Genomic DNA, 27,687 nt, shown 5'->3' with positions numbered 1-27,687 from the left:
GTGAAATATGTTTAAAGATTCCAAACACACCATGCTCCTGCATGATACCTCCTCATACCAGAATCTTTCAATGCTAAATTTGCATGCAGGAGAAAGCAACTTTTCATGCAATTATGATCTAGATCATGAATAAAGAAATCTACAAAATACACCTACTAGATGATAAAAGGTAAGAATCTGACAGATACATGCACACACCACTTATGGTATTTAATATTTTTGTGAATGATCATTTGTTAATGTTGAGAAATTTTTGTAGAAAAAGATCACTGAAGAATATTACCTGTCAGAATCCTTCTTATTATAGGGCCATATGGGTTGAAGCGACTTTTCTGGCCCATAGAATTCGTCAAGGATCTGATTAACTGTGCCTCCAGGGTGTACCTTAGTGGCTATTTGCTTAATGAGGGATGTTGAGATGGGAACTGCACAATCTGAAGGATCATATTCTTCTCTAGGAAATTGAAATAAAAACCAAGAATAAACATCAGATTTCTAAAGTGGTATACAATTTATTGAAAAATATCTAACTACAAATGTATTATAGACCAACACCTTTTTGGTAGATAGAGTCCATTTATGGGACAGTGTGTGGATGATCTGGGCCCTGGCTTTTCCTCTTTCTTCCCCCACCCCTCAATTCCTGGGTGTTGATCTCTATTCACATCTTCTTTCACCACAGAAGTCATGTGTCAATGAAATCTAAATTAAATTAAAAGTTCTGATGATCCCTGCTGGTTATTTCTAAGCTTAATGAGAAAGGCTGATTTTTATCTAAAACTACAGATGAGAATGAGAGATCCCTAGGCAGGGCAATTTTAAAATAACATTCTCATAAGATAAGAAATCATACAAAAAACTCCCTCCACTCCCATCTCCCTACCCACCCCTCCCCCCCGCCCCCCAGTGCAAGGTTACTTTTCTACTTAATTTCTCCTAGGAAAATGTAAAATGTACGGAAGGATTTTTCTAGTACCTTGCTTGGAATGTCAGGTGATGTACAAGGTCAGGTTCTATGTTTTGCAGTGGTTTTTCCTGCCCTTTTCCTGGAATAATTTGTGTTTCACTCAATCCCAGACTCCTTTTCTCCAAATGTATGATAATGGGGTCTGGAAGATGACTCCTCATGATAAAAAGAGGGCTGAACACAATCTATAAAAATAAAAGGATAGAACAACTTTCATATTTGCTTTGTTGCAGTATTCCAGCTGTTTGATGCTGAAACAAACTTGTAATAAATCTCTTCCCTGGGTCACTCTGACCTTAATTTATTTCAGAACAGGAAAGGTCAGAGTCATATACCATATTTTAGGATTGGGAAAGCACTCACCATTCGTTGTTGCACTTGAGAGTTGGGTTCTAAAGTCAAAACTGTGCACCAGACATAAATAATGGAACTGTTTGAAGATGGCACCTGCACATGAAATAGCAAAGGGTCCTATTGAATACTAAGCAGTTTACTAATTAATCAAAATAAGGCACAGATACATCAGTTTGGAAGATTAAAAAGAGTTTAAAGTTTAGGGAAAAAGCCATTATTAAAAAAAACTGAGCAAAAACAGACTTCATTATGGCAGAAAGCAAATGTGCAGTGAGTCAGCCGGGCCAACTCTTTCCATAAAGACAAAGAGATTTGCATAAGGAGAGATATAAGACTAAGTGGCAAAATGAAAGAGAATTTATCCTTTATGGGAATGAAAGTGATGATGGTAAAGACTGAGGAAGAGATAAAGTAACAGACCATCATAAAGATCCTTAAGTGAGGAGGATACCACCCCCACAGTCCCACCCTACCCCTAACCCTGGGGCAGCAGAATCTTTTTCAAGATATCACTTGCATCTGGGAGGGACAGAGTCTTGGCTGTAAGAACTACTGGAACTGATACAAATGTATCGTCGTGGGATGGGGAGGAAACAGTTTGAGAAGTACTATTCGAAGCCTTTCACTCCCCTTTTTTATATGTCACTTTTTAATAAATTAAGTGCTGTACAAGTAAAGAACATTTTGAGAAAATTTCAATGGTAAAGCTGCTCTATTCTAGATTGAACTTCTTTTCAAACCTGAATGACAATGCTGTACTCAGGGGCTTTGGATTCCAGGCACACATCTCTTGACCAGTCTTCATCTCCTTTGGCCTTCACACACAGCTCCGTCAGTTCATTGTTTTCTAGTATGTATGAAGGCAATTTCTGTTTGGCTGTGAGGCAGTCAAAATGTTCCCGAACTACAGCTTGTCCATCTTGACCAATGTAATGCTGAACGACTTTTAGTTCTATGCTTTGAGACAAGTAACTACAGATGATCTGTCTTCCACAGATGATAATCTAAAAGACAGTTAAGTATATAAGGCTTCATCAATTCAGACTTCATTAACTGGAAATATGTTATCATTCAAACAGAGTAAACTATGTTGATGTTAATGGAAAGAAAATGAAGTAATTAGCTTAAACAGTACAAGAAGGAAAAAAGACTTGAAGTCAAGAAGAAATTTTGCTTTGGCCATGTTGAGTTTGCAGTATTTAAAGGACAGACATGTAGGAGTCCAGTACTCAATTAGAAATGCTGCTCAGGTGCTGGCCAGAGAAAATGTGGAGGTGGAGATAATGATTAGTGAAAGAAGAGCCTTGCAAACATGCACAAGCAGAAGATAGTTTACCTGAAAGAGAGGGTAGAAGCTCAAACCCAGAAACTGACCAATACTCCAAGGGCAGACTCGGGGTGAAAAGCTAGAAAATGGGGCCAGAGAAGAAGGGATGAAGGAGAACAGAGGTGAATCAGGGGACAGTAGTTTTGCTGAAGCCATAAGAGAAGTGCCTGCCCAGGAGGTGGCAGTGAATCTTGTCGAGTGAAGTAGAAATGGAAAAGACTGGGAATTGAAAATCATTTAGCTCTGGTAACTGAGAGGGCAATTGTGATCAATCTATTCCTTGAAGTTGATTTTCAAGGGTTTATTGCACTCTTATCTAGTAAGAAATCTCTGTATAAACAGATAATACAAAATCTTTGATGCAGATATCTAATTTTTTTTATTTTATTCAGTTTATTTATTTAGTTTTTTTTAGACAGGGTCTTGCTCTTTCGCCCAGGCTGGAGTGTAGTGGCATGATCACAGCTCACTGCAGTCTCAATCTACCAGGCTCAAGCAATCCTCCCACCTCAGCCTCTAGAGTAGCTGGGTCTACAGGGAATGCACCACCCCACCTCGCTAACTTTTGGGTTTTTTTGTAGGATGGGGTTTCAGTGTTGCCTAGGCTGGTCTCAAACTCCTGAGCTCAAGTAATCTTCACACCCCAGCCTCCCAAAATGCTGGGATTACAAGCATGAGCTACTGTGCCTGGCCTAAACTGTGTAAGTTTTATCTTTATAAACACACAGATTTATCCACTAAACCTATGGGTTATTCAACTTTACACCCAGGTAAGAGAGTATAGTTCATAGTAGGTATTAAGAAATGGGGGTCTTGGCCAGGTGCGGTGGTTCACGCCTGTAATCCCAGCAGTTTGGGAGGCCAAGGCAGGTGGATCACCTGAGGTCGGGAGTTCGAGACCAGCCTGACCAACATGGAGAAACCCTGTCTCTACTAAAAATACAAAATTAGCGGGGCATGGTGGCACATGCCTGTAATCCCAGCTACTCAGGAGGCTGAGGCAGGAGAATCACTTGAACCTGGCAGGTGGAGGTTGTGGTGAGCCGAGATCACACCATTGCACTCCAGCCTGGGCAACAAGAGTAAAACTCCGTCTAAAAAAAAAAAAAAAAGAGAGAGAGAGAGAGAGAAAACAAATGGGGGGGCCTGGTAGAGGCCAAGGTTAGGAGTTTGAGACTAGCCTGGGCAACATGGCAAGATCCCATCTATACAAAAAATTTAAAAATTAGCTAGGTATGGTGGTGTATGCCTGTAGTCACAGCTACTTGGGAGGCTGAGGCAGGAGTATCACTTGAGCCCAGGAGTTCAAGGCTGCAGTGAACTGTAATTGCACCACTGTACTCCATCCTGGGTGACAGAGCAAGACCCTATTTCTACAAAAAACAACAAATGTTTTCTTAAATTGGTTGAAATTGAAAATATAATGCAAAATTTAATATGGTGGTGAATTCTTTCACAAAGCAAATCCTTCTGTAATATGAATATTCACCATGATTGGAGAAAATAGGACTTTCACATACTGAATTTCCTATTTGTAATATTTTTCCAGAATAACACACACACACATACACAGTATATGTACAAGTCTAAGCATATGATGTTTAATTTTAGTATGTCAACTTGATTGGGTCATGGTATGAGCAGACATTTAGTCAAACATTATTCTGGGTGTGTGTGTGAGGGTGTTTCTGAGTGAGATGAACATTTGGATTGGTAGACTGAGTAAAGCAGATTGTCTTCCCCACCATGGGTGGGCTTCATCTAACCAAATGAAGACCCAATCGAAGGAAAAGGCTAAGTAAGAGGAAACTCATTTTGCCTGACTGCTTGAGCTAGGGCATTGGTCTTTTCTGGCCTTTGGACTTGGAATGAAGCATCAGCTCTTCTCGGGTCTTGAACTTGCCAGACTTTGGACTGGAACTTACACTATTCGCTCTCCTGGTTCTCTGGCCTTTGTAATCAGATGGGAGCTACACATTGGCTCTCCTGGGTCTGCAGCTTGCTGACTGCAGATCTTGGGACTTCTCTAAGATTATGTCATGTTTCATAATCACGAGTCAATTTATAATAAATCATTCTTTTCCCACACACCCATGCATGTACATGTGTGCATGCATGGGTGTGCACACACACACCCCCTCATCAGTGCTGTTTTTCTGGAGAACACATTCTCACAGCAACCTTATAAAGTAGGTGCTACTATGACTCCCCATCTTAACAGAGAGAAAATTTAACAGAGATATTTAATAACTTGCTTGGTGTTACCCAGTAAGTCTGGCCCAGAGTTTGTTGATCATCACCCTGATAGTCTGTCTCTCATAAAATTAATATCTACTCATTAAGAAAAGTTAGAAACCATAAAAAAGAAAGTAAGGGCTGCTCTTTATAACATAAATGTGTCAGACACCATTGCTTCTCTTCCCAATAGCTGTTCTCTCCTTTCCTCTTATTGTTAAAAACCCTCACTTGATTTGGTTAGGTATCAAAAGGCAGCAAAGTACTCAGGGAAGGTAGACACCTCCCTTGGCCCCCAGTGGCTGTATCATGATTGGTACAAGCCAATCCTGTTAATTCCATTCTCCTTTTGCCATCGATCAGGGTAAACATGGAACTCTGGTTTGGCTAATAATATGAGAAGGTAAGACTGGTAAAAGGCTCTAGGAAAGATATTACACCTTGATAATAAGGGAGACAGTTTGAGAAGAGAAGCCCTTCTTTTGTGTCACAGAAGCTGTTATCAGAGGATGTATACAGCTTTAATGCCACCTGAGACCAGGCAGGCAAATCTAAGAGGATGACAGAGAAGCAAATACAACACTGGGTTGCTTAGCCAATACTGAACCAGCCTTCTTCCTCCTCGTTATGTGAAACAATAAACATAAAATAGAATAGTATCTGCCTCATTAACTTGCTATGAAGATTAACAAGCATATTTTGTAACTTCAAACTGAAAGCGTCCTAACTGATACATTTTCCTATGTCATCAAGAGTTCTCTGTAACCATCAATTTTAATGAACTATTATTTACACCAACAAATATGAATAACTATTTATAAATGAACTATTATTATTATCACTATTTTTAGATGGGGGTCTTGCTCTGTCACCCAAGGTGGAATGCAGTGGCAAGATTTCAGCTCACTGCAGCCTTGAACTCCTGGGCTCAAGGGATCTTCTTGCCTCAGCCTCCTAAGTAGCTTGGACTACAGGCACATGCCACCATGCCTGGCGAATGTATTTTATTTTATGTTTTGTAGAGATAGGGTCTTGCTATGTCGACCACGCTGGTTTCGAACCCCTGGGCTCAAGTGATTCTCCTGCCTCAGTCTCCCAAAGTGCTGGGATCATAGGCATAAGCCACTACGCTGGGATGAACTATTATTTAATCAAAAGAAACCTGCTAGATTGAGGAACCAAAAATTAAATGTCATTGTTGTTTTAATTTGCATTATTTGAATGGTGAGGTTTAGCTTTTTCTCATTTATTTCTCAACTATCTGCTTATTTGAATTTTCTTTAGAAGGAGCACATCTGTAAAACCAAGCTGTGCTGAACTGTTGTATTTCCCCTAGATACTCTAGCCATCATAATCTTTTAAAACTATGCTTTCACAATAACAAACCATAAAAGTCAACTGAACTATGATCCTAAATTAGGAAGCAAACTTTTCTTTAGCATATGCTAGGGGTTACTAGACACTCATGATAAATAAGTCTTATGATGCCATAGCATTGCCTAACTTGAAATAAACATTTGAAAACTCTGAAGCATTATTTAACTCTGTTATTCTTGATGTGCCCAAGCCTGGCAATATATGCACATGGCTCTTGCTTCAGAACCTTTGGACCCCAGGAGATTTAGAAGAGAATTTTGCTGTTTCTCAGAGAAACCACAGAATCTCCACAACCATCTGGGACTCACTTTGTTTAAAGACAAAGATCCTCTTGGTGGGTTTTTATAGTCTCATTTTCAACTAAAAAGCCTGTTAAATAGGCTTTCAAATTTGATAAAAGAAAATTCTTAAAAGTGGCCAGGGAGGGAAGGCTACTTTAGATGAAGGAAAATCCAAAAATGGTCACTCAGTGGAGTAGTGTGCTTGCACGGCTGTTCCAGGGTTAGGTTCAGGAGAGCTCTATCTGCTTTTCTTCAAAGTGGCAAAACTTACAATGCCTTTATTTTGAAAATTATGGTTAGAATTTCAAGATTAATTTATCAGTTGAAGACAGCTACTTAATTTTTTTAAATGCACGGTTTCTCTTTAATACACATTTCCAGGTTTCACACTAATTCCCCTCCTTCCCCAAAGCCACAAAGATGTGTATTGAAGATTTCCACATATGATTTTACTTAGCAGGTTTCAGAACTCTTATTAGATCAGTGCCAAGAAGAATAGTGATATTGAAGAATAACTCCAGAGCACCAGATGCACTGGAAAATGATACTTAAACATGATTAAAAGTATGTATATAAAGACACCATTATACATACATACATGTGTACATTTGAGATTTTAGAGTAGTAAAGGTTTCTTCAACAAAAGGATGGGAAACATGGAAGCAAATATGTGTACATAGTAGTTGTAGAACATACAAAGTTCCCACAAAATTTTCTGTGGTCAATTTTCATTCAATTGAGGGAAATTAGAGGGGTATAAGAAATGCAGAGCACAGATAACCCAGCATCAATGTTAAAAAAGAGCTTTAGCCAATTCTCCATTATCCAGGGGGTGTTAAGGTGCATCAGGGATCTGCATATACTCACCTCCCCAAATGGGCCCTGGTAATTAGGCAGCTGCAGTTTATTGCAAATTTCCAGGCCCAGGTGGGGTAGAAGGAAAGAAGCCAAGATGTGAGGGAGACAAGAATCCACAAAGCTCTTCTGAAGCTTGGTTCCCTTCTTCCTTCCTAACCTTGCCAATTGAGGAAATCCTACGTCTCTGATGTACTTTAACCAGAACAAATCTGAACGCTAAACTACCCTGACAGCAAAAATTAAATCCAATTGAAAAAGACATTTAACATTTTTGCTTGTGGGTGTGTGTATCTGAGTGAGTGAGGGGGCAGGGAAGAGGTAAAACTGCCAGACATTTTTAGAAATGTATTTTTCAAATAACCAACTTTTATGACATTTGGTAGGTATACTGTTGCGATGTGTAATATTTGTGCAGGAACACTGTATATATTAATTTATCCCTGAAATTTAACATTGTTTCTTGAAAATATATAGTATCTATACAAGAATGAGTCACTATTGTTATAATACAAAACCGTCCAACTTAGTGTTACTCATGCCTGATAACATTTCATCAGAGTAATTTTAAATATGGTATATAGGGCTATGGCAGGAGGGCAGGCACGTTGTAAGCATTTTACATACACAAACTCAGTTAATCCTCACACTAACTTCCTGAGGAGGGCACTATTACTATCCTCATTTTACAGATGAGGAAATTGATTCACAGAGTTTAAATGACTTTCTGAAGATCACACAGCTAGCAAGGGGATACAGCCAAGTTGCCTATGATCTTGACTACGAGGACATACCATTAAAACCATTTCTCTATGGAGGGACCCTGCCATTTCAGTAACTGATAAATGTTCTAGCAGCCACACTAAAATGAGCTGAACCACCTGGGAAAGTTTAGACTGGAGCTATAGTAGTCAAATTGTGGTCCCTGGACCAGCAGCATCAGCAGCACCTGGGAACTTGTTAGAAATGCAAATTACAGACCACACCCAATCTGAAACTCTGGGGTTGGGACCCAGCAATCTGTGTTTTAACAAGCCCTCCAGGGGATTCTGATGCACACTCAAATTTGAGAAGGCCTAGAGAGAAGAAAACCAAGGGGAAACACGATAGCTTCCCTTATGTTTTTGAAGGGCTATAATGTAGAGGAGAGGTGACTTGTGGAGTTCTCACGACAAGTTTTGCGCTTGTTGTATATGCCTCATAGTTCTAGGGAATGGGGAAAGGTGGTGGAATGGTGAAAGATTTTTGGTTCGAAATCAGGAAGAAAACTTAGCTGGTGGTAGCAAACAGAAAGGGCTGCTGTGTGAGGGAATGAGCCTCTTGTCATCTGAACTATTCAAAGAGGCTGGATGACCTTTTCTCAGACATATTACTCAGTGGAAAGGTGGATAAGACATTCTTGAAAGACCATGAGTGACAGAATCAGAAAACCAGTATACACTTACTGGGCAGATATTCATTGACAGCAGATTCATGTAAGAGTGTTCTGAGGGCAGATGGGAGTTAGTGACACTCCTTGTTCTCTTTGGCTCAATGCTCACACTAGTAGGCCGGTCCCTGCAGGAATCCTTCAGTAAGACTCATTTGTCCCACATTTGTCTCTTCGTTTATGCTATACTGTCTACTTGGAATGCTCTCTCTTAATCCAAATTCTACATATTTTCCAAAGCCCAGCTCAAGTCATATCTTCTCAGTGAAACCTCTAAATTCCCTTTACACTTACTGTCAGTTGAAAACATTGTTGGGCTTACATAAAATTGCAATTTAAAAGCAAAGACTGTTTCACATACTTGGTGTTTTCCATTTTACTTTGTTCCACTTTAGGCAATCAATAAATATTCTGAGGAATGCTCAGTTAATTGGGAAGAGTCTTCCATGCTTCTTTTCTGAGACTCCTCTGCTAGAGTTGAGTTATCTTTTTATTTCCGTGGCCCACAATAATAAGATCACCAAGTCCAGCTCCTTGATTAGGTGCAGACCAAGAATGCATACGGTGTGGGTCCTACTGTTCACCTCACTAGCAGCTTCCTGATTCCTCCTTGGCATGCAGCAACAGAATAGCCCCTGCTGCTCCATAGGGGAAGCTCCCCTTTTCCAGGGACTAAGTGCTGTTTCTATCATGTCCCACAAAAGCTCTGGGTAGACTGTTACAATCCAGATGTATATGTTGAAACTCTAACGACAAATCCAGTTATTATGTGTGCAGTGAAGCCAGTTTTCAGATTTTAATACTTCCTTCTTTTCTTTCTACTCTTGTCCATGCTTGAAAAACATCTTTTAGAAACCACATTTTCACATCTTAAGAACACAAAGAAAGTGTCAGATACTTTTTTCCCTTTGCAGTCTTAGATCTTCAAAAACAGCCAAAAAGGAAGTTTTATAAAATACGTAAAAATATGTGCTGAGAGCTGAGGTTTTATATGCCAAGAGTTAGGCTGCAGTGAATTTTTACTGCAGTTAATATTAACTCCTAGGAAAAGAAAAGCTTGCTGGAGACCCAGGCCCACTCTGTCATGGGAGAGTATCACAGCACTTCCTTACAGATCATTCTCACGTGCATGAGAACCAACTCTTGGTTATCCACTGGTGGATTATCCAGGGTTCCCACTACTCTTTGCTTCTTTTCCTTCTCAATAAAGGACTTTTGGCTATTTCACAGCTCATTAGCACCTCCACCAGAAGGTAGGTGGTGACAGTGAGAAGAGGTGAAACTAAAATCAGTAAATTTTACTGCTTGTTAGCAGCTCTTGTAAAAGAAGTGGGACAAAGGGTTTGAAGCCATCATCATTGTCAGGATCATAGATAAGCATTTATGAAATGCTCACATGCATGGTAGTAGTAGATATAACTAGGCATAACCACTGTGATTTTAAAAAAATTATTAATTATTTTCATCTCCATTACACTGAATAATTAAGAGGTGTCTGGGTCATGAACACAAAGAAACTTACCTGTTTTTGTACTCCATTGAGTTGCTGAACCTTGATGATGAGAGAAGCAGTTCGACCCCTGTACTGAATTGTTCTAATAAAAGTCCCGGCATGGTCCACACTGAAAGGCTCTGACCAACGCCAGTTGCCCCAACCTTCAATACAGATGTGTAACAGCTGGAGAAAAAAACAATAGTCGTCATAATGCCAAACGTGCCAACAAAAACCTAGTCCTAAAATGAAAGTCTCATTGCTGGAAAACCTTTCCATTTGTAATATTTTGCATCTGTTTTCTTTCTAACCTGCATTATTCATCCACTTCCAACTTATTCCACCAGGCTAAGAATAGCAAATATGTCACATAGAGTCAATGTGGTTTTTCAGATCACATTTTAAACCTTCTTAAAAATAATTTTCCTATCAAATGGTAAAAGGCCTGCTGAACATTTGAGAAAGGATCATTTCATTCATCTGGAGGACAAAAAGGTTGAAGCGTGAGATCAAAGAACCTTGGTATTGGCTGATGGTTTTTTCCTTCTTATGGCTAGACAGTAATGAAAGCTAAATTTGGTTTGTGGGTTTTTTTTTTAATCATAAATTGTCATACCTTTTTTCTTTTGATAAAGAACAAAATAGCAGTTTGAAGATGCAATTCATTTAATATACTTTCCTTATGAGATCACAGATATATCAAATTAGAAATACCCTCAACATTTTAAATGTAAGATATGATGTATTTGTTCCTTTTTTTTTTTTTGTTATGTACTTATTGTAACATTTACCAACTGAGTCTCCTGATACATATTTATATTTATTCATGTAGCATTGCCATGTCTGGTCATGTTTGGATTTGTTTTGGGGTCATATATGTCCTATTTCTACTCTTACCCACTAACTGCAGCTAAGAAAATCAGTTTAACTATATGAGTATTCCAAAAAAAAAAATAATTAGTACTTTTGTAGGAAACAGGTTTAAATGAAAACAATGTTCTATGATTTGTAAGTACAAGGAAAGACAACTGACTTTTTTTTTTTTTTTTGAGTCTCGCTCTGTTGCCAGGCTGGAGTGCAGTGACACGATCTCAGCTCACTGCAACCTCCACGTCCTGGGTTCAAGCGATTCTCTTGCCTCAGCCTCCCGAGTAGCTGGGACTACAGGTGTGCCACCATGACTGGCTAATTTTTGTATTTTTAGTAGAGATGAGGTTTCACCATGTTGGCCAGGCTGGTCTCGATCTCTTGACCTCAAGATCGCTTGCCTTGGCCTCCCAAAGTGCTAGGGTTACAGGCGTGAGCCACTGCACCTGGCTGAAAACTGATATTTTAAGAAAGATATATTTATATCATATGCAAACAATTTAAATCTTTCTTTCATATCACATATAATTTTTTAACAGAGCTAACCAAAGGTAAATCTCATGAAAAACTCCCAATTAGTAGACAGAATAAAACTTTGAAAACCTCCTGTAAGACTATCATAAAAGGCCCTAATAATAAATACATTAAGGATTTACATGGAAATTGCCATAATATTAAATGTCTTGGTGGAAGCAGGTTAGTTTTTAGTTTCAGCCTTAGGAGGAGTCCTGATAACATGCTTAAATTAAAAAAATTCCCAAGGTCATCACAACATACGTTTTCGATGTTAAGATAGGGCTTTAAAAAAAAAAAATCTGAATACATTATTTTTAAAAATCTCCTAACTCATCTCCCTGCTGTTAATATGGCCTCACTCAAGTTCTTCCTCCATGCACTGCCAGTGATCTTGTGATAGGAAAATGCTATCAGTTAGGTGACTTCTAAAAAAGGCTAACAGCTAAGAAAACACACGTGTGCGTACACACACACACACAAACACACCCTGGATAGCAAACACCTTTAGGGAAAATATGGTCTTATATATACTCTACAACATAAAAGTACCAGAATATCTTTGATGTTTAAATATTAGTAACAGAGAAAAAAAGAAAAATAGCAGTGTTTGGAACCCTTTCAGTTTTTTATAGCAGCAACTGGGAATCAAGCTCAGGGTACACACAAAACTAAAAGAAATAAGAAAGTTGTTTTCTTTGGACAGACTAGTAGCTGGAAATGACAAAAAAAAAAATAATAATGAGGCAAGGTACTTAAGATCAAGCTCAGCTACATTTTTCCTGAACATTTCATAGACTCTAGAGAAAGTTTTAATGTACACAATGTAATTTTAAGTGAGGAATGTTCACATTTGCATATGAGCTCAGTTTTAGATAGCTGCTCACTCTGTGTACACAGCTTTTAAAGACTGGATGTCACCAAGGAATATGCTGTCAGGTTTTGCTTGGCAGCTATTTGTTCTCAGAATGTTGGCACAGATATTTTCTTTGAATTATGAAAATTCAGATATGTTTGGATTTAGTTCACACAGGAAAATTAAGTGGGCGAAAAACATTTGTAACACTTCTTCCCATATGCATAATCAGTGGAACATTTGTAATGTTTGGTCTACTGTTAAAAAACATCTAAATATCATTGGCAATTAGATGCATATAATTCATTAGGAAAGGAACTACATTCTTGAGAGAAACCAACAAAAAGAAATTCAGGAGGCCTAGCAGTACTTCAGTTCTCCTTCCCATGGTGTAATCACCCCTGCCTGGGAACCCACGGCACTGGATTTGAGCACTGGATGGCAGTGAGTGCTCAGATACGCACAGACACCTAGCTAACGTGAGAGGTTTTGTTCTTGTTGGACCCGCTGACTAAATTTCACTGCTACAGATACTGTAAGCCTCCATTTAGTAACAAATACTTGCATACCTATTTTTATTTCTATACAGAAGGAAGCATAAAATCAGGCACAAAAAAATGTGACATTTGTGTTAGATCACCTGATTCAAATGAGATTTCGATCATCATCCAACACATTTTCATTACTCAAGTACTATAAGGAAGGTAATATGCTAGGCACTATGGAGGAAATACAGAGGAAGAGATATGTTCTTTGCCCCACAAGGAGCTTATGATCACATAGGGAAAATAAGGCAAGAACAAATAACTAACATGAAGCAGTCAGGAAAGGAGAGGAGCAGTCACATAGTAGTCCAGTTAAGGAAGGGTCTGGATCAGGTTGCTGTGATTAAGAAAACATTGGGAAGCAGCTGGGTCTCAGAGTTTGGGTAGGATTTCAACTGGCAAAGATGACAGTTCCTTCCCATGCCAAAAAGACAGTGTGAGATGTGCAAAGTAGTACACATGCTCGGGACAAGGTTAACCATCTCAACTGGCGAGAGAAAAGGGAACATGGATAAAGGGTTGGAGGATAAGATTAAATACACAGATTTAGATTGTGGCTGGCACTGATTTACTAAACTAAGGAATTTGCACTCTATGCAGGAATTAGTGGATAGTCACTGATATCTTCCCTATAAGTGAGCAATGTGCTGACAAAGAGTGAGAGCACGTGGAGAGGCAGGAAGACTGCAGGAGTTGCATGAGGGGCAACGTGGGCTAGAAATACAGGGGAGAGGAAAGCAATGGGCTTCACAGAAAATAACTATCCCTTCTGCCTCAAGCCTAGGGCATTTTCGTGTTCTTTTATCAATTTGGAAATTTTCTTTCACCTCTTTTCTATTAAGATTTTCCTTCCTTACTTCCCCTACCATCATTCAATCTATCCAGGCTTTTCAGTCTCTTTGGTCTACTTAGATAGTGTCTAACATTTTCCACGGTGGGGGGAAACGTCAAACAGGAACTATTCTTGTTGGAAGTTTTCGATGACAACTAAAACTAAGCAATAAGGCAGGTTGTATAGTGGCCACACTCGATGGAAGGTCCCAAGAGAGTACATTTTCTTTTTTTCCAGCAGACCCCCAGAGCTGCGCTGGCAGCCAGACTAAATTCATAGTTTTCCCATTGAAGACCTCAGATGGAAGCATACACAGTTTTCAACTCATTTTTTTTCTATACAAAATAAAACTTAAAACAGAATTACTGATCAGGGAATTGGGGATCAGCCCTGAGGACCACCTACAGTTTTGTCCAAAGGGAGAATTCCTGAATTGATATATTTAAGAGGAAAGAAAAATAAGATAAAATCTAGGAAAACAGAGTACACCAAAGAAGAGAAAGTGGATGGTTAAATAAAAAATGTTAAACTGCATCTTAAAACATAAATGATAAAGGTACCAAATACTTTTTTGTGAAGTTACATATTTCACTATTCATTTTAAAACTACTGTCAAGATTTTTTCTACTTCAATAATCACAAATTAAAATTTTATCTTCACACTCATTTGTGTATTTTTTTTTTTTTTTTTGCATTTTATAGTAATTTACCCTACAGTAATACGTAATGTTCTAAAAAGAAACTGGAGATTTAAACAACTTCAAAAAATTTCCCAATCCATTGTATTCATTGTAGAAATTTTAAGAGTTCTTAAAAATTAACATGCAATCCAAGTGAAATAAACTACTGTATATATATATATTCTGGTAATATATTTTTATATATTATTTATATATCAAAACTTAGGCACCATTTATTTTATTATGTTTTAGAGATAGAGTCAACTCTATTGCCCAGACTGGAGTGCAGTGGTGTCATCATAGCTCACTGCAACCTTGAAATCCTGACCCCTCAAGTGATCTTCCTGCCTCAGCCTCCCGAGTAGCTAGGACTATAGGTACATGCCACCATGCCTGGCTTTTTCAAATTTTTCTATTTTTTGTAAAGATGAGGTCTTGTTATTTTGCCCAGGGTGGTCTTGAACTCCTGGCCTCAATCAATTCTTCCCCCTTGGCCTCCCAAAGTGCTAGGATTACAGGTATGAGCTATTGAACCCAGCCCATTTATTTTATAAACTTCTAAACTCATCGTAATATCCCAAGAGCCTAGTGCATGGCAGGCATTCAATAAATATTTGTTGAATAAATAAATCAAGATTAATACAAAATAACCAACAGTAAATGTCTTAAAATGTCAGTGGTGATATTTGTTCATAAAATGGTATCACAAAATTAGTATGAGTGCCTCCTGGGGCCAGAGACTGCAGTCACTCCGTCCCCAATTCAGTCCCCAGTTGCGGTCCCCAGGCAATTACTATACCGAACAGGATGTGCCAGATACTTGATAGGAGGTTGGCCATATGCCCAAATCCTGGTGAATGTGGTCACCCTGCCTCCTATTTTCTGCAGACTAAGACATGGACACTGGGTACTGTGCCTGGGCCCACTCAATCCAGATCATGAAGGCAGAAAAAACTGCAGCCAGCAAGTGCTGCCAGCCATCAGCCAAGCCATTCTACAACTCCGAGATCGAATTCCTGCTGCCTCATGGCATCCTGCGTCGCCAGCACAAGCCAAGCTTCAACACCACGAGGCCCAACACCTTCTTTTAGGTGCTGGGCCCTCTCACCCCAGGTCTGTCCAAATAAACTCAAGAATGTCGAAACAAAACCCAAACCAAAATGAGTATTAAATCAAGATATTTACAAGAGTTTCCTATTTTGAATGATCTTTCAACACAGATTTGTCTTACAGGGATAATAATATTAGATTAAACGCCAAGTCAGTGTAATCCCTCAGATTCATAATTCAGATACTGCAGTACTGATATTAAAATATCAAGTAGGCCCAAAATGATACAATAGGTGAGCATCATGAGTAAAAATTAAGTTAAAATACTAAAATAATTCTTGTCTATCCAAAATACTCTCTGGAAAGTCAATTGAATCGAAATTAAATCACTTGCTTGGAATACATGAGTCTAAGTGGAACTGATAGTACATTCCACACTACTAAATTAGCATAAAAATGAAATATGTTGCTTATTATTGCTTTTTCAAGGAATTTGAATTTCAGGATGTTCAACGTATCTGAAATAATGCCAAAAACTAAGTAGAAAAATTTCTAGGTAATGACTAATGCTTGGTGTCATAATTCAATGCTGAAACTTTTAATGCTAAAATTATGAGGGCCCTGCATATCCTTTCACATTTATAGAATATAATTTCCCACCTAAAAGAGTAAGTTTAAATAAATACAACTGAATTATTTTTGGACCCTTTGATGTAGTTTGTTTTGGTAGGAAAAAGAAAAAGAGAAAGTAAGCTCAACTGAGAAAGCCTTTCTAAATCATTCAGGGTGTGATATAATGGAGGCTGCATTGTCGTATATAAGTGTTGGCTATTCTTCCACAAACTATGGGTGCTGTAAGTTCTCTCTCAAGATTATCTGAATTAACTGAAGGCCACAAATACTGTGCAATTAGCATGAAACAACCTCTTACAATAGAGGGAAACCTGACACATTCATAAAAAGCTGGTTGGAATAAAAATTGTGGCTGAAAAGTAGTCCTTATATAAAAAAATCTTACTTGTAATACCTATTGATGCATCAATTCTATGGAATAATCTATCCTAAGGTAATAATTACAGATGTGTGTAAAGAATGTATCTAGATGTATGTTTATCCCAGTGCTTTTTTAATAAAAATTTGGCAGCATTAGGAAATTGGTCAAATAACACAGTAAAAATAAAAACAGCTTTCCTTTATTAGACATTATGTGTCAAGCACTGGGCTAAGTGATTTTTAATATTACTTATTCCTTAAAACAATCTTGTAAGGTAGACAGATGAAAAAACAAATGGAGGTACACAGAGGCTGAGTGATTTCTTCAGGGCCAGAGTGTTGGGAAGGGAAAGATAAAAGATCTGAAATTACTCAGAGCCTCTATTCAAAACTATACTTACACTGTAGAGCACTTTCAAATGACTGAAAAACAGTCATAGCAGGAAAACATGTTAATGCTATCAGTTAACAACAGATTAATTGGAAAACACACATTACAAAAAGGTATGGGCAGTACACCCCATTTTTGTAAAACAAATAAACAAAAAGTATGTATACCTATTCCCAAGGAAGAAAAAGGCTAGAAATAAGCCATAATGCTAACAGTGGTTATTTTAGGGTTATAGGATTATGCATTTTAAGTTTCCTTTTTTCCATGTGTGTTTTGTGTGCTTCCTCAGGTAATTTCCAAATTTTGTATTACAACTATGTCTTATTTGGCAATCAGACAAAAATGTTATTAAAATAAAAAAATGTCTAATAGGATGCATACAGAGGTCACATTTTTAGGTAAAAAGAAATTACACATTTCTATTTTAAAAATTCAAGTTCAACCTCCTAATGAAAGCCAAATTTTCCCAACTTGCCCTCTTGGCACTTTGCCAAGAGGGTGACATGATCTTCAGTTCATCTCTGTAGTCTCCATAATTCCTAGCACAGAGTCTGGCTTGCTATATTGCTATATTACATATTCACATGATTCTTAGGAGCCATTTAATGCAATTATGTGAGCTTTTTTCCCTAGGGCCACAGCTTGTTTTTTTTTTTTTTTTTTTTTTTTTGAGACTGGGTTTCCCTTTATTGCCCAGACTTGAGTGCAGTGGCACGATCATGACTCACTGTAGCCTCAACCTCCTGGGCTCAAGTGATCCTCCCACCTCAGCCTTCTGAGTAGTTGGGACTACAGGCATGCACCATAATGCCTGACTAATTTTTGTATCTTTTGTAGAGATAGTGTTTTGCCGTGTTGCCCAGGCTGCTCTTGAACTTCTGAACTCAAGCAATCTGCCCACCTTTGCCTCCCAAAGTACTGGAACTGCAGACATGCACCGCTGTACCTGGCTCAATTTTGCAAGTATTTTTAAGGATTTACAGCTATTAAATGTTTACTATAAGCCAACTAACTGTACTACACATGGTAGGTATAGAAAAGAACTAGACAGTACACTTGGGCTGAAAATGCTTACAATATAGTAAGATAAACAGATATTCAATAAGAATAATTACACTGCAAAATGTTTTTAGAGTAAGAAAAACATAGGGCTTCTGAGGTGTTCTGCTTGGGGAAGTTAAAAGTTGGACCAGAGAATGTATTTTACTTACTCCCCAAAATAAGAAAGACATGTTGAAATAGAACAAAAGATGACAGTAATGTTACTTCCGATAAACAAAAGTAGGTGACAACCTAACCTGTCATGTGACAACCAGGGAGGGAGTAGTTCTTTCTGCACAAAATTTGTGTCTACAAAGCATACCGACTGTGTTAGAAACAAAGACAAGCCATAAATGCAGCAAGCTATGGCTTCAAACTATTTGTGAAAACAACTCCTGGTCATTTGTTTTGTCAACAGAATTTAGAAAATTAATTTTCTATTATCAACTTGTCAGCTTACTTTCCTCTAATAGTTTTGATTGTAACCCAAATGGAGTCACTGAATATTGATTTTGGAAAGAAGGAGTCACTCTGGAATAAAAAAATCATTGTTTTAGGAGGTCAAATCTTGAGACAGAGGGTGGGAGAGAGATATAGGAAGGAAGGGTGAAGAGGAAGTGAACTCTTAGGTCAGTAATTGCTATTTCCTCTCAGAGCATCAATCATCAATAAACACCAGGGATTGATGCGTGAGAGACAATGGAACAAAGTAACTGACAAGAAAGTCACTGTTTGGCTGTTTGAAATAATGCTACTCATATGTTATATCTATATTCTTCATAGCTTTAAAACAGTGCATTGTGTCATTTCATCATATACTTTGTAATAGTCATTTGAATTTCCCTGGGTAAGTCAGGGTATCAAATTTCACATGTTTCTAGCAAACATTAAGGCTTAATCCATGTTTCAACATACCTATAATCAAGCCATAGAATCTTTTTATTATTTTTCACAAATAACTATAAACACAACTCTAAATTCAAGAATTTATTTATGGATTTTTATTGTTCAGGAATTTTCTCTGTTCAATCTCTGGCTGAAGTTTACATATGTAAAATAACCTAAAAAAAGAAAAGTGGGGAGAATAGTAGCATTTTTTCATTTAAATTATTTTCTACAAAACAATGAGATGCTTCATGGGTATTCTGGGCTAAAAAAAAATTAAATCTAAGTGAACTAAATTAGGGAAAACTAATATACTGCATAAACATTTTTGCAAAAAGATTTAATGAGAAAGATGTTTCATGCATTAAAATATTTCATTTTTAAATTTTATGCATAACGTTTTTTGACCATTTCAATCATGAAATCAGATATAAATACAGTTTAAAAAGTATGAAATGATAAATAGGCTTGTTTTAAATAGGTCATTTCAACATTATACATATCTATTGTTTTCATTCTTCTAAAGGCTTCCCTATAAATGATACGTGACTGAAAAAACATGAGCTGTGATATTAACAGCTGCCTTAAGTCTAGAATTGTGTGACAGTCCTTAAGACTGTTTACCCTTGGTACCACCACAAAGGGTTGAAAAGCACAGATTCAAAGAACTTTGATATATATGTACATACAGAAGAGGAGGGACTGTCTATAAAATCTGAAATAATTCACATTTTCTTTTTTTAAAAATAAGTAAAATAAATACGACTTTGATTGCTTAAGTTATGTCAACAACCAGGAGATTCTGATGCTATGCAGACAAACTCTTAACAGAATGATAGTCAATGGTGATCATGCATTTGGTTAGACCCAATTCTTCAGTGGGAGAGTTAAGAGTACGTTAGAAGGAAATGATGAATAATTTAGGTGAGCTGAGAAATGGGAGCAACAAGATAAGAAATTGGAGAGGCTGTCTGTTAGTCATTCGGATTTGAATAAATATTCTGGGAGTCAAATTGCCAGGTTTTGTTTGTTTGAAAATCAATTTTGACAAAATACAAACAATAGAGAAACCTACCTAAAGTTTGAATAAAAACTTTCTTTTAAACTGTTCTCAGATGTAACATTCACTATTCAGTAAAATTCAGTTTAATGTAAAATAGAAGACATGCCAACACATGTCCTAAGAAAAGATCAAGTGATTTTTACATAAACTTCATTTTTTAGTCATCATGGCAATGTGGACAACTGTAATTATCTTTAATTTTTAATTAGAAAAAAGAAGTCAATAGATGGATATAAGAGAAATCCAAAATTTTTACAGTTATTTATTTTCATTTAACTAAACTGCCTTGCTGTACTAAGAAAACATTTTTGTAAAGGTTAAATAAAGTATTTCATGGCAACCGCTGCTTCTTAGTGCCTGTATAACAAGAAATATGAGCCAGCCAAAGTTGTGCAAGTTGGTTTTCTTTCCCAGTAAGGGAATGTGGTATCTAAGACCTTGTCCTAACTCATTTTATCCCCAAGTGTAAGTCAAGCAAGTCAAACATGAACTAATGCCTGAAGGGAAGTCCCTGACTCCAGAAGTATGGATTATTTCACATTTATCTTAAAATCTGCTCTCAGAGTTCTTAAAATTCACTAACTTGGCAAGTCCGGAATTATCATGAGAAATGAAATAATTTTATAACTATGAAGTCATCCAACATTCCATGCATCTGACACTCAGTGGGCTTGGCCATGTCCTGGGCATTATTCTGACCTTTAAATAACAAGCTCTTCAATATTCTGGAAATAATTTAAAAGCACGGAAATAATAAGTGCCACAGTATAATAGGTATGCCATTGTCTTTGAGTTAATGCTTTTGTTACACAGACTCATGGTAACAGGTTATGATTAAAGACAACAACATTATGTATGCTGAAATCTTTATAACACTCTTAATCAGTATTTCCCGTTACTTAAAAATGGCAAAATACCATGCTTTAATAGGCCAGCTGCATTACCTTTCTCCAAGTACTCTGTATTAAAATTCACATTTAAAATTAGCTCAGTAAAGGACCTTTATGTTTAGACATCAAGAATTTACATTTGCAGAGCACTGGCTTGTGAAAAGGCTTTGAGTGTCTTGTAAAAAGCTTAAGAAATCTTCAGTATATTTTTCTCCAAAGCTATATTTCAATATCTGAGATTTATTGCCAGGGGAGGAAGAGAGAGACCATTAGCCGCACCAGCAGCCATTCCTCTGGGCGCTTCGCACTTGAAATATCCCCATTCTCTTTCATGCAGGCTTGCAGAAAACTCCAGAAATCAGCCCTGGGACTGGATAAAGGACCCTATCACAATCCTATCTTTGCCATTTCTTGTGAAAGACTTTAAAATTCTTGAAATTGGTCATTTTATAAATTAGTTTTACAAATAAACTTTGAAATATAAAGGAAAAGGAAAACTCAACCCTAAACTTCTGCCTCTGGTTTAGGTAGAATGTATCTCCCAACAGAAAATGAAAAAAATCCAAATATGCTCTGTGCATTAAATACTTAATGACCAAAACTGCTAGGACCCCATTTACTTCTACTGGTGACTTCAAAAGGCACTGTAAGCTCCCTCAGAGAATGTAAGTTTCCTGGAATCCCTACAGACTACCTTTTTTTTTTGGCTATTTCAATTACTTCTTAAAACTGAAATAAAAATGCAGTTGATGGCGGCTGGACGGTAGTTCCTGGGTACTCAAATGGAGTCAGTGTTTACAGAATATTTGGATTAAAATGCTTGCCAGATGGTCCCAAGAAGTGTTTACCTCACTGTTGATTTTAGCTATCTTAATGTCAGCAACAATAAAAAGAAGCTTGTTACTGCCACTCGGGAGCAAAGGCATAAAATCCTTCCTCCCCATATGGAACTGCTAGTTGCAGACAGCTGTGCCCTACACAACAATAAGGGTGATACTGTAGATTTCTGGGAAACTATTTCCACAATTAGAGAAAGACAATATGTGGCAAATTTAACCTGTAATGACATCTACTTTAAATATATAATATTTAGTGATTACACTATATACTTTCAGTTTATGATAAACAATAAAAATTTTCATAGAATAAGCACAAAAGGCTAAACAAAAATGTGAAGAGTTAGACATACATGAAAGTTGTGGCCAATTTGAAGTATATTGCTAATCTCCTCCTGTAGCATGTTCCTATTTTATGATTTTTCATTAGAGGCCATAAGGAGGCCAAAGGGGCAGGAATGGGAAAAGGGGAGGGGTGTGTGACCAGGAGCTACTCTTAAGAGCCCAACTGAATTGACAGTATATTGAGGCATATATTTTGAGATCAGTGCCTCTTTTCTGTGTATATTAATAGTATATACAAAAGTATCCAACATTATGCAAAGAACAGTGTTGACAATTTTATTATTAAGATTTTAAATCTATGTTCTTGAGAAATCCCAAAACTTACTTATTCAATGAACATTTATTGGCTGGGTGTGGTGGTTCACTCCTGTAATCCCAGCACTTTTGGAAGCAGAGGTAGGAGGATCGCTTGAGCCCCGGAGTCAGAGGCTGTAGAGAGCTGTGGACGTGCCACTGCACTCCAGCCTGGGCCACAGAGCAAAACTCTGTCTCAAAAAATAATAATAATAATAAAAATAAAGGAACACTTATCAGCTGTCTATTATAAGCAAGATACAGGATTAAATATTGTGGAAACAATACCTTATTAAAGCCCTCTTTTTCTTCCCTTTCATTCTCAGCAAACATCCAGTACAACCTCAACCATATTCATGTCCATCTTCATTCTCTCCCTCCTATCCCAAGGAGGAGACTATTGTGGTACATTGCAAATGGCCACAAATTCTCTGCAGCAACTCTCACCAAGATCTAGTTCCTTACTGTTTGGATCTGGCTTAACCTTGTGGCTTGCTCTGCGCAACAGAATGTAGCGGAAGTGATGCTGGGTGAATTCTGAGCCCAGGTTCAATAGGCCTTGGAGTCTCTGCTCTCATTCTCCTGGGACAGTGTTACCAGGTGAAGAAGCTTGGCTAGCTTGTTGGTGAGATCACGTGGATGAGAACCAAGACACCTGGCAAACAGCCTGCTGACCACTAAATATGTGGGTGAGGCCATTGTAGACCACCCAGCCCTGAATGACCTCCAGCTGACTTCAGCCTCCTAAGTGAGACCAGGTGAGACCCACAGAAGAACCTTTTGAGTGCACCTAGATGTCTGACCAACAGACTCACGAGCTAATAAATGGTTTTTAAGTCAATAAGTGTTGGGATGGTTTGTTAAACAGCAATAAAATTTGGTATAAACTTCTTCCCATTCAAGGTCAATCCTTCCACTCGTGATATGAATTCTTTCCTTTTCTTCCCTTCTAAGATTTTATGCCATTAGTCATTCTCTCTTCTGGATCATCAATCTCCCATTTCTTTCTTCTTCTATATTAATGTGCCTAACTCTCTTCCATTTAAAATTGTTCCTTAACCCTGTGGCTTTCTGTAGCTAACACATAATTAAGACTAAAAAAAAAAAAAAAAAAATTCATGCTCATCATCACCACTTCGTCACTTCCCATTCACTTCTTAGCCCACTGTAATCTGGCTTTTATCCCTATCTCTCTACTGAAAGTGCTTTCCTTGAGCCATCAATGATGTTCCAATCGCCAAATACAATGGTCTCTTTTTTTTCAATTCTTACCTCACTCAGTTCCCTTAGGACATTTAACAACACTGATAATTCTATCCCCCTAAATATCCGTTTTGGATTTTAAAACACCATTATGTCCTGGTTTTCCGGTGACATCTTGGTTTTCCTCATAGCTCTTATTTCCCCTCAATACATTCTATTTCACAGCCCAACTCGCAAATTCTGCTACTGATCCTTTTGCAAGCTCACCTCCAAGACAGCCCCAGTAATCCTTGCCTCTTGTTATCTGTGCCTTTATGTTCCCCCCACTGAATAGGGCAGATCTGTGTAGGATATTACAAATAAAACAATGAATGACTTCTGAAGCTAGGACATAAAAGATATTGTGGCTTCTGCCTTGGATCACTTGATCTGGAAGACAGCAGCTGCCATGTCATGAGATTACTCGAGCAACTCTCTGGAGAGATCCCTGTAGTGGAGTGCTGAGGCCTCCTACCGAAAGGCATGTAGGTAAGTATTTTGGAGATGGATCTTCCAGACCAGATGAGCCTTCAGAGGAGTGCAGCTCCATCTGATGTCTTGATTACAACCTTATCAGAAACGCTGAGCTGGAATCACTTAGTTAGACCATGCCCCAAATTCTTGACTAACAAGACTGTGGGATAATAAGTGCTTGTTGCTTTAACTACTCAAGTTTTGGGGTAATTTTTTATACAGCAATAGGTGACTAATAGAGATTTAGCATCTGTAAATGGGATACTACTGTAACAAAAGCCTAAAATGTGGAGGAGGCTTGGAGCTGGAAAGTGAGTAAAAACTGGAAGAACTTGAGAAGGCTGTTAGTGAATGTCTACATACTTCAGAGAGATTATTAATAGAAACGTGATGGCCCTACAGGAGACTGCCAGCTACAGAGTGCGAAAAATGTTATTGGACATGGGTGGAAAGGGGATCCTTGCTATGTGGTGGCAGAAAGTTTTTCAACACTATCACCTGCAGTAACATGGAAAGTAGAAAATTTGCCTAATAAACTACATGATCTAGCTAAGTAGATTTCCAGGCAGTGTTGAAGTGCCTCCTAGCTTCTACCTGCTGCTAATATTAAAATCCACAAGGGGAGATACAAGCTTAAGGAAGGACTGTCAGATAAAAAGGAGCCAGGATTTGCTATTTTGAAAGTTCCTAGCTTTATCAGATGCAAATGATGCTAAAATCAAGAAATGGCTTCCCAGCAAAGATCAAATCCAGGACATGGTTGGAAAAGCTGGGTCTAAATATGAAGCAAATAATATGCCTGTAAAATCTTTTGAAAGACCTTAGAAAGACCTAAATTGATGGCTCAGAGAGCTAGTCAAACAAAAGGAGTTCTAAGACTCTTAAGGGTTATGTCCCTCAGTAATATCAGAAAAATCTTAAAGTAGAGAAGGGCTTATCTAAAAGATACATGGGTGTAATTTTGTCTAATATAGTAAACCTCAGTAAGAATAAAAAGAGACCTACAAAGTTGTTTAAAGAATAATATTGGCAGAAACACTGCCAACTTAGACTGAAAGAGATAAAGACAGTACAAAATGAAAAGAGGACTCTGAACCTTCAAAATTCTACCAGCAGAAAGCAGGCTGGGAAAACTACAAGGTGCAAACAAAAGCTACTTTTCATGGAAAAGAACGGGTGACTCAGAGGCTGGAGCCATGTGCACAAAGCCACGAGCAACGGGGAGCTATTTCTAAGCAGGAGTAATACTGAGTACTAATTAAGAAACTTCCAACATTTATCTGATTGAATTTAAGAATTTCTATGGACCAGAAACTCCTGTGTGTCTTCTGTTTCCTACTTTTATACATGGAAATGTCTACTGTAGTTATCGTATGCCTATTGTATACCATTGTACATTGTTCTGCAGCAACAGATAATTCTTCTCTTAGCACTCTCTCCTTGGGAATGCTCATTTATTCCCACTTCTAGTTAGGCACCAATAACAGGCCAAATTTATATCTCCAGATCAGACTATTCTTTTGAGCTCCAGCCTCTTACATCGAATTTGCTTACTTTACATGTCCATTTGGATGTCTAGTTAGGGGAAAAGGACTAAAAAGGAACCCTTGGTTATAGAGAGCCAAGTTCTTTTTACTTTAAAAAATGTTTTGTATAGACAGGGTCTTGCTATGTTGCCCCAGGCTAGTCTCAAATACCTGGCCTCAAGCTATCTTTCCTACCTTAGCCTCCCAAAGTTTTGGGATTATAGGTGTGAAGCACCACTGCACCCAGCCAAGCTGAGTCCTTTACTAGGAACTTTATAAATGTTTTACATGGAATATTTACAACAGTCTCTTAATTATGCAGAAGAGGAAGTTGAAGTGCCAAGAAATTAAGAAACTGTCCACTCTTCATGCAGCTATCAAACCTTAGGAGTGAAACTCAGGTATTTATGGCTTCAAATTTGTGCTTTTTCTAATATACCATCCTTCCTGCCCTCTATAGCAGCCTCAAATTCAATGTGTCCAAAATGGTTTTCACGATTACTCTGTTATGCTCTTACACCCTGCCCCATTCTCTGTCTCTCAAACATTGTCCTACTCAGCTCCCTGTCTTGGCCAATAGCAAAACTAGCAACACATCACCTAAGTCTGAAATCTCAGAGTCAAACCAGACTCTTCTCTTCCATGATCAATAATAAATCCTGGTGATTTTAACCTCCCAAATATCTTCCAAACAGACCTCTATCAAGTTAAACCTTCTCTCAGCAATTTAAAGATGTTGTTTCACTGTCTTCTAGCCTCCACAGTATCTAAAGAGAAGTCCATAGTAATTTGATTGTTGTTCTCCTAATGTGTGGTAGGTAATGTGTTGTTTTCCTCTGGCTGCTTTCAAAATTTTCTCTTTATCTTTGTTTTTCAGTAGTTTCATAATGATGTTCCTGGTATCTTCAAATTTACTTTTTTCTTCCATCATGTATTTTCTATATATATATATGGAGAGGGCAAGACCCTGTCTCCAAATATATATATATATATATATATATATATATATATATATATATATATATAAATTTTTTGGCGACAGGGTCTTGCTCTGTTGCCCAGGCTGGAGTGCAGTGGCATGATCTCAGCTCTCTGCAAACTCTGCCTCAAAGGGTCAAGCAATCCTCCCACTTCAGCCTCCTGAGTAGGTGGGACTACAGGTGTGCACCACCATGCCTAATTTTTTTTTTTTTTAGAGACAGGATCTTGCCATATTGCCCAGTCTGCTCTTTAACACTTGGACTCAAGAGATCCACCCACCATGGCCTCCCAAAGTGCTAGGATTACAGGCGTGAACCACCATGCTTGGCCCATCTATTATGTTTTTATTGCTCTGTAACAAATTAGCACTAATTTAGCAGCTTAAAACAGCACACATTTACTCTCTCACAGTGACTGTTGGTCAAGAGTCCATGTATAGCTTAGCTGCGTTCTCTGTTTAGGGTTCATAAGACTCCAAATGAGCTGCAGTTGGCTGCATTCTGATCTGGAGGCTTGACTTGGTAAGACTCTACTCAAGCTTGCTTAAGTTGTTGGCAGAATTTATTTTCTTGTGGCTGTAAGACAAGGGCCTTAACTTCTTACTGCCTGGTGCTGGCAGCCATCTTCCGGTTCTGGAGGTCTCCCACAGCTCCCTGCCCCAGGACCCTCTTCATAGGCCATCAGAACATGACAGTTTGCTTCCCAAGGCCAGCAGGAGCCTCTATGCCTCTCTCTCCTTACAAAAGGGTCCGATCACTCTTTTAGGGTTTTTAATCTGATTAAATTAGGCCCACTCAAGATTTTCTCTCTTGATTAACTAAAAATCAACTAATTTAGGACCTTAATTACATCTGTAAAATCCTTTCACCTTTGACACAGACACTTTAGAGTACATGTCTGATAATGCCAACATCTGGGTCATCTTTGGATTAGCATCTATTAATTGTCTTTCCCTGGAAATTGAGTAACATTTTTTTTTCTGACTCTTATCTGTCAAGTAATTTTGGGTTATATTATGGACATTGTACATGTTTTGTTGTGGAGAATCTGGATTCTCTTATGACTG

General features: G+C 38.0%; 1 protein-coding gene across 5 annotated transcripts in view; it reads right to left on the bottom strand.

Annotated features, from left to right (window-relative positions):
- VPS13B (vacuolar protein sorting 13 homolog B) overlaps positions 1–27,687 on the bottom strand; it is an 868,795-nt gene that overhangs the window by 58,264 nt on the left and 782,844 nt on the right. For all 5 annotated transcript variants that reach the window (XM_055116771.2, XM_063606452.1, XM_057303059.2 and 2 more), the window contains exons 44-48: positions 10,348–10,503; positions 2,062–2,325; positions 1,331–1,414; positions 977–1,152; positions 284–454 (exon numbers count right to left, since the gene is read on the bottom strand). In XM_055116771.2, the coding sequence (XP_054972746.2) occupies positions 284–454; positions 977–1,152; positions 1,331–1,414; positions 2,062–2,325; positions 10,348–10,503 (851 nt within the window). The remainder of the gene's footprint in view (positions 1–283; positions 455–976; positions 1,153–1,330; positions 1,415–2,061; positions 2,326–10,347; positions 10,504–27,687) is intronic.

This window comes from Pan paniscus, chromosome 7, assembly GCF_029289425.2.
Source record: "Pan paniscus chromosome 7, NHGRI_mPanPan1-v2.0_pri, whole genome shotgun sequence".
Taxonomy (NCBI): Eukaryota; Metazoa; Chordata; class Mammalia; order Primates; family Hominidae; genus Pan; species Pan paniscus.
The sequence above is the reverse complement of the archived record's forward strand: the minus strand, read 5'-3'. Positions and strand labels throughout refer to the sequence as shown.